Source organism: Physeter macrocephalus, chromosome 9, assembly GCF_002837175.3.
Source record: "Physeter macrocephalus isolate SW-GA chromosome 9, ASM283717v5, whole genome shotgun sequence".
NCBI lineage: Eukaryota > Metazoa > Chordata > Mammalia > Artiodactyla > Physeteridae > Physeter > Physeter macrocephalus.
In genome coordinates this window covers 62,726,899-62,735,609 of record NC_041222.1, presented here as the reverse complement: position 1 = coordinate 62,735,609, position 8,711 = coordinate 62,726,899, and the positions used below count along the sequence as shown (strand labels likewise).

The 8,711-nt window shown below is 37.1% G+C and overlaps 1 protein-coding gene across 5 annotated transcripts in view; it reads right to left on the bottom strand.

Moving 5' to 3' along the window:
- The window catches only part of FOCAD (focadhesin), a 319,213-nt gene that overhangs the window by 235,118 nt on the left and 75,384 nt on the right, over positions 1-8,711 (bottom strand). For all 5 annotated transcript variants that reach the window (XM_024126842.3, XM_028494027.2, XM_028494026.2 and 2 more), the window contains one exon: positions 3,169-3,270. In XM_024126842.3, coding sequence (XP_023982610.1) covers positions 3,169-3,270 — 102 coding nt within the window. The remainder of the gene's footprint in view (positions 1-3,168; positions 3,271-8,711) is intronic.

Sequence of the window (8,711 nt, the reverse complement as noted above, 5' to 3'; positions counted from 1 at the left end):
TGCGGAGCACAGGCTCCGGACGCGCAGGCTCAGCGGCCATGGCTCACGGGCCCAGCCGCTCCGCGGCATGTGGGATCCTCCCAGACCGGGGCGCGAACCCGGTTCCCCTGCATCGGCAGGCGGACGCGCAACCACTGCGCCACCAGGGAAGCCCTATACTTCACCTTTTTAACCCTACCTCCCTCCCCTCAACAAACCCCTAGAAAGTACTAATCTGTTTGCCACTCTATAGTTTTACATTTTCCATAATGTTATATAAATGGAATTATACAGCATGTAGACTTTTCAAAAAAAAAAAGTGAACCCAGCTACTCTAATCAACAATTCCTAACACAGAAAGAGCTAGAATACAAGCTATTGTCACAATATGTTGCCTCCTTTCTATAGCTGTGAATCACTATTTATATTCTTATTAAATTACCAAACTTCCTTCATTACCTTGTAAATGACAATATAAAAACCTCTAAGTTAACTTACTCTAAAATTACATCTCAAGAAACTAAGAGTTTGCTGAAAATGCAAGCAGAGTGATCAATTTCATCCTGCAAAGAACAGTCTCATAGTGCAAAAGTAGAAATGAGACAACTGTAATTATTCTTTGCAAATAAATATAAAATAATTTAAAACTTCTAAAAAGCTCTAGATAGTATACTCTAACACTCAGAATTCAAATGAAAGGAATAAGTCAATGAAAGCTTATCCATAAATAAACCAAACTCAGTTAATAATCTCTTCTCCTTATGACTATCTGGACATATATCATTAGAAGAACTACTTTCAAATTCCAATATAATACTCCTTTGAAAGGAAACAACCAAAAAGTAAGTTAATTACTTGCTGACTAACTAAAGCATTGGAAAAGAGAGATATTTGTAAGGATTACCCTAAAAACAAGCTAATAACAAATATGGCACATCAGCAGCAACATCTTTTATAAAGTATCCCAATCTATTTAACAAGAGAAACTTCATTAAACAAATGTTTATAAATTTGTTATTTTTGCTTTCTGACATGGATGAACAAAGACTTTTTTAGTAAATATTAATCTTACCTTTGAAAATGCAGTCCTAGGTGAGGGAAGAGAGGATGATAATAATGTTTATTTTAAGGTATTCATTCAATTGTTACATGGACTTTTATCACTGGCAGATGATTACAAGGTTCCCTATATCTCTTTAAAACTTCCTGTAGCAGTATATCCTGCCTGGAAATTCCATCTAAAATGGAAGTTATAGACTCAGAAACAATGTTCTAATACATTGTATGTACAGGACACTCTAAGACCTTCAAGAGCAAGAACACATGAACGTAGCTAGTGTGATAAATGTAACTCAGGCATTGGATTACTTGGGACAATGGTACCATCCCATCACAACCTTGCGTGACGTACTAAGTATGCAGTGATATTATATTTTAGGAGGCACTCTACAACCCACTGCCTGCGCCCCACCAATCTGTGAGCCTCATGTGTATATATATATAAATTCAACATTTATAAAGCACCCAAAAATGTGCCAGGCATTATTAATACGAAGAATATTGAGACACAGTCCCTGCCCTCAAGAAAGTAAGAAAGTTTCACAGTTAACGGAGAATAATTATAAGACCATACAGTAAGTATAATGATGTTAGAAATCAAAACTGAAGTTACTAAGGGAGCATGTAAAAGAGACACCTAATTCAGCCTGTGGTAAGTAAACACTTCCTAGGAGAGACAATACCTAAACAGAGATTTTTTTGATTTTTTTTTTAGTTTTTTGGCCACACCACACAGCATGTGGGATCTTAATTCCCCGACCAGGAATCAAACCCGTGCCCCTTGCAGTGGAAGCGCGGAGTCTTAACCTCTGGACCACCAGACAAGTCCCTAAACAGAGATTTAAAACAGATAAATTAATCAAGAAAGGGCTAGGGTATTAGTCAGAAAAGGGCTGGGATGAGATTCAAGAAGTAAGATAGATACTAATAAGCAAAAGCACAGAGGCGAGGAAACAGCACTGTTTCCTGTGTGGAACCAAAGCAAGTCGGTGTATTGCTGAAATACATAATTCATAAATTATGAGATAAAGATAGGAGAAAATAAAATTGGTGAAACAGATCATACTCAGAGCCTAGCATGACATAATAGATTTTGTCCTGTAGCTCAGGGATTTTCCAACTATTTCAGAGACCAAACTATTGTTTAACAATAGAAAGCTTCCATAAGATATCAACACGTAAAAAAACAGTCTAGGGGCTTCCCTGGTGGCGCAGTGGTTGCGCGTCCGCCTGCCGATGCAGGGGAACCGGGTTCGCGCCCCGGTCTGGGAGGATCCCACATGCTGCGGAGCGGCTGGGCCCGAGAGCCATGGCCGCTGAGCCTGCGCGTCCGGAGCCTGTGCTCCGCAACGGGAGAGGCCGCAGCAGAGGGAGGCCCGCATACCACACACAAAAAAAGAAAAAAGTCTATAAGAAAAAGAGCTTAAGGGGTGCGAGGGTGTTTCCATGCTTAGCCTACACACTGCAAGTGCAGTTTGAAAATCACAGCTGTAGCAACTTAAGAAAGGGAGTGATGCAATAAGATCTGCTCTCTTGATGCGTCACCCTGATGGATGCTTAGAGAATGGCCTTGAGCAGGACGAGATCGGAGGCAGAGATGCCAGTTAGGAATAGGTGGCAATAGCCACAGTAAGAGATGACCACCTGAGCCAGTGCCATAGTAATAAGGATGTGAGAAAGCTTTGAGGACCATCAGAAGGCAGAAGGCCTTGGTGAAGCTAAACTAACTGCACATATGGCAGCTATCTGGTCCCAGTTGGCAGGACTACTTAATCCCAGCTGGCACTGGTTTCTAATGGAGAGATTAACTCACTAATCAATTTCCAGAGGGAAGAACCTGTCTTCCATATGTACCACGTAGTAGTTTACCAAATATTTCCAATCAACTTTCCCAACTAACCAATGCTTAGCTTATTTAATAATAGCTTTTCTCATAGTCAACATTTCAACAATCAGTAAATCTGGTAGGATTTTTTTCTCTTACCCTTAAAAAGAAAATAGAAAACTATATCCTGCTCTAAGACATTTCTTTACTTCAGGAGAAAACATTACAGTCAAAGTAGCTTAAAAGAAAAACTCTAAAATTAGCATATACTATTCAACTCCCTCATTTATTTTATTTTACATTACCTTTCAGGGCATTGCTGGAAAAAAGTTGTCAGCTGTTGCAAAAGCACTGGCCAGCAATCAGGTCTGTGTTCAAGCACAGTGATCAAAGGCTGAGGATGGTTTCTGAAAAACAGAAAGTCACATTGGAAGCTGTCATTTCAGGACTACACCTTCTTTATATCCAAATATAGCTACAAAAAAGCCACTAACCATCTAGATTCAAAATTGTCAAAAAACTATCATTTGCTGCATTTGTTGCAGAGTTGGCTCATTAGAACTATTTTTTTCCTATATCTAATTCTTTTCCAAAAAAGGGAATAAACCCGGGTCTTAGAGACCCAAATTTGACAGCAGACTCTGCCATTTAATAGCTCTATGACTTTGACCAAGCTTCTCAATCCAGTAGCTCTTTCATATTCATCCCCTTGATTCCTGCATTCTTGGAAATCACTGGCCACCTCCTCCTCTTGCTGATCTCTTTCCAAACCTGGAAGGTTCCATCTCCTCTAACACTGCCCCAACCTATAAGCACTATCTCTCCGTCTCTGTTCCCACCTACCCCATTTTTCTCAGTATATGGTTCTGTGTTTCCCCAGTACACTTAAGGTGAGAAAAAAGAAAATATTTCTCCCATATCAAATAACAAACTCTTCAAATTATAAATTCTTGAAATTTCTGTTGAACAAGGACAAATCTTTTATCTGGGCTACATCGATTAAGATACCTAAAAGACTATATAAAATAAAAGATCTGAAATGTGAAGGATCCTCATATAATGGGGTTTTTTAAAAAAAAAGGAAAAAAGCACAAACAAATGATTTTAAATAGTTCAAAAAGTCTCATAGAAATGGTAAATTCATTAGCCTTTTAAACTATGAAGTACTAAACAAAGTTTTGATGTGGCTTTTTTTATTGTTATTTTCAGGTGTACAGCAAACTGATTTGGTTATACATATATACATATGTATATATCTATATTCTTTTTTTGATTTTTTTCCATTATAGGTTATTACAAGATATTGAATATAGTTTCCTGTTCAAAAAGTCTCATAGAAATGGTAAATTCATTAGCCTTTTAAACTATGAAGTACTAAACAAAGTTTTGATGTGGCTTTTTTTATTGTTATTTTCAGGTGTACAGCAAACTGATTTGGTTATACATATATACATATGTATATATCTATATTCTTTTTTTGATTTTTTTCCATTATAGGTTATTACAAGATATTGAATATAGTTTCCTGTGCTATACAGTAAATCCTTGTTATTTACCTATTTTATATATAGTAGTGTGCATCTATTAATCCCATACTCCGAATTTATCCCTCCCCTCTCCCTTCCCCTTTGATAACCATAAGTTTGTTTTCTACATCTGTGAGTCTGTTTCTGTTTTGTAAATAAGTTCATTTGTACTATTTTTTTTTAAGATGTTTTTTGATGTGGACCATTTTTAAAGTCTTTATTGAATTTGTTACAGTTTTGCTTCTGTTTTATGTTTTGGTTTTTTGGCTGTGAGGCATGTGGGATCTTAGCTCCCCAACCAGGGATCAAACCCACACCCCTTGCTTTGGAAGGCGAAGTCTTAACCACTGGACCGATGGGAAGTCCCTGTACTGTTTTTTAGATTCCACATATAAGTGATGTCATAGAATATTTGTCTTTCTCTGTCTGACTTATTTCACTTATATGATCATCTCTAGGTCCATCCATGTTGCTGCAAATGGCATTATTTCATTCTTTTTTTTTTCAACTTTTAATTTTATTTTGTAGTTGATTAACAATGTTGTGTTAGTTCAGGTGTACAGCAAAGTGATTCAGTTATACATATATGTGTATCTATACTTTTTCAAATTTTTTAAATTAAAAATGCTATTTGAAAAAAAATTCAAAGCATATAGATGCATCTATCTTTTTTACATAAAAAGAATCATATCCATAATACTTTTCTTTAATCTTAATTTTTAACCCAATAACATAGCACTAGCAATGTTTAAAAAAAGAAAAAGATCAGTCACACCCAAATGATTTTTTAAAACAGCCTTCTTGGTGGTTCTCAAAATGGGATCGCCTTACCAGCAATATCAGCATCACCTGGGAACTTGTTAGAAATGAAAATAAATTCTCAGGCCTCAGCCAGGCCTAATAAATAGCTCTCCAGACAATTCTGATGCACTGCTATAAAGCAGTGGTGCTCAACCCTGGTTGCATGTTTGATTCATCTGTGGAGCTCTTTTTAAAATACCAATGCCCAGGCTTCAATTATACTGGGGTTGCTAGGAGTGGAGCCCATGCATTAGTAATTTTAAAAAACTCTTCCAGCAATTCCAATGTGTTGCCAGGTTGAAAACCGGTACAAGTGAAAAACCACAGAAGAGGGAGGTTGGGAGTTGGGATGTTTTCTGATTTTTCTCTCTCTTAAACAGAAAAGTATGGCAGATCCATCACACTGAAACCCTCATGTTAAACACCTCTCTGACACTACTATACAGTTTCTGGGTATTATAACACCATCTCTCTATTTTCTCCTCAACCTCACCTAATCTATTAGACACTAACTTCACATGCTGGCAGCCTCCTGTTTGTTAAAGCACAGGCTATTTCTGACTGATCAGATTACAGCCATTGCTAAAGGATCGCTCCAAGCAACTTTTTATGCCAAAACTCAAAGATCCTATCAAAATCACATTTCCAAATTCCAAACTCTTTGGCAGTTAAACCTATCTAGAATTTGCTCCTGCTCTAGTTGCTACAGATATGAGGACACAAATGTTACAAATCCTTAAAGCCTCTCAGGTTATGTCACATCAGCCGAACTTCTTAGATTACGAATTCAGTAGGTCATGTTGAAGTAAACATGAGTAAAAAGGAAAGAACAGCAACTGCAATTATTTTAGCTATGGGTTTTCCTTCTGACAAAAGCACCATATTGAAATAAGGAGCATCAGATATGATCATCTATTAATCCTCCAGCTCATGGTGGCATTCATGACTATTTAAGAAGAAAATCCAACAAGTTGCCACATAGTTTTTGTGTGATCATAAAGCACTTAAGTGCTTTGCAATACTCTTCCTTTGTAAGTCACCCCCTAACTCTTCCCACCCCTCAAATTGCCACCCCCAAAAACTGTCAAGAATCTATCTCCTGTTTAAAAACTGTTAAGAATCTATCTCCTTTTAAAAACAGTCTTGTCCAGGTTAAATCAGATCAACAGAGGTAAGAGATAGTAATTTTAAAGTAGGATTAGGAATGATGCGTATATAGCACACAACTCTGTTATAATTTAGCTTCTACCTCACTGGAATTGTGGGACCCACTCTGCTTTGTTGCATGAAGTTGAAGGCCCGCTTTACTAGCGTTGGGGTTCAGCAAATTCTTTTTAGTATCTCAGACTTAAAACTCTAAAGATGAGATTAAGAAGAAAATAAAATAGGGATTTATCCAGATTAATTACTGACTTAGACATCTGGATAATTAACTTTTCCAGAGAATTGATTATGTCAGATCCAAGTGGAAATACTGTAGGAATAATATACAATATTGATTCCAAGAAGTTAAAAACCTCGAGGGAGAAAGGAAGTCCAAATTAAAAACGTTGAATATTACTACTGATTAACATTGATTACCAATATTATACTATTTCAACTGAGTACAACTAACTTAAAATCAATTATAATTGCCAAAATTTTGTTTTAATACTTTGAGCAAAGAATGAATTTGAAGCAAAGAGCTAAATTCTCCCTTGTGAATCATCAAATTGGTATGTGAATGCACATATAAAATAATATGTAAAGCCTTATGCTTTATAGAATGGACACAGTTTTTTTGTTGTTGTTTTTGTTTTTGTTTTGTGGTGCGCGGGCCTCTCACTGTTGTGGCCTCTCGCGTTGCGGAGCACAGGCTCCGGACGCACAGGCTCAGCGGCCATGGCTCACGGGCCCAGCCGCTCCGCGGCATGCGGGATCCTCCTGGACCGGGGCACGAACCCGTGTCCCCTGCATCAGCATGCGGATTCTCAACCACTGAGCCACCAGGGAAGCCCTGGACACAGTTTTTAATTCAATATACTTTATCGTGCAACTGCCATACATGAGGGGTTCTCAATCTTGGCACTACTGACATTTGGAGTCAGAAAATTCTTTGCTGTGGGCATTGTTCAATGCACTATAGGATGTTTAAGAGCATTCCTGACCTCTACCCACTAGATGCTAATAGCATTCAACCTGGGCACATGACAATGGAAAATGTCTCCAGACATTACCAAGTGTCCCCTGGGGCCACAGTTGTCCCTGGTTAAGAACCACTGCACTAGGTAAAATGGCAAGCACTATGAGGCGCAAAACTCACAAAAACATGGGACTAGCCCTGAGTTATTCAAAAAGACTATTATCCCACCTTCATCCTTCTTTATACTGAACCAAAAGCAATCAATTGATCATGCTCAAAATTTGAAGATTCTTATGGAAATATAATCATCAAATATTAACATTAAATGCACAAGAGTAATGGTAAAGGAGAAACTAGAAGACTTAAAATGGAAAACAAATGTAAAATTATTCCTTTGCAAAACATAGAAGCATGTTCCAAAATAAACAAACAGCATTAAATATTATGCATGCTAATTTGCTATGACAGAAAATAGAGTTATTTTCCATTTAAAATATTATAACTAGAGCATTTAAAATGTCATAAGGAAAGCAATTATACTCCAATAAAGATGTTAAAAAAAAAGTCATAAGGTTAAGTATAGTTCACTCCTGAAATATTCAAGGATTGATTCTAAATTAATGGATTATTCAAGATTTTTCTTTTCTTTCTTCTCACTCACTGCTTGTTAGCCATTTCTTTCAAGTACCTCACTTCTTTCAAGTACCTCCAACTGAGAAAGGTCAAGGTAAATGGAAGAATCCACAATTTAAAGTAAATTTTGCTCTTCATTAGAAGGACTGTTGATCAAAAAAAGAAATAACGTCGTACAAAAGAACACCAAAACAAAACCTGGGTTATGCCTTAAAATATCAATTATACCCAAACCTGGTATTCAAGGCATAAAGAGTAAGTTGCCTAAAACACTTTATTCAAAGTGATAGATGGGTTGAACATACAATCAACCCGATCACTTGTAAAGCAAACAGTGACAGACAATAAGCTCTACAACTATGAAAAACAAACACAAATGTGGGACACTGAAATCATTATTATTATTTATATAAGCAGGGCCTACATAGCATCATCCAAATCATTTACTGTTATGCTGCCACAACCATGTCTCAGAAGAAAAACTAACAGTATGGTACTGGCACAAAAACAGAAATATAGATCAATGGAACAGGATAGAAAGCCCAGAGATAAACCCACACACATATGGTCACCTTATCTTTGATAAAGGAGGCAAGAATATACAGTGGAGAAAAGACAGCCTCTTCAATAAGGGGTGCTGGGAAAACTGGACAGGTACATGTAAAAGTATGAAATTAGAACCTCCCTAACACCATACACAAAAACAAACTCAAAATGAGTTAAAGACCTAAATGTAAGGTCAGACACTATCAAACTCTTAGAGGAA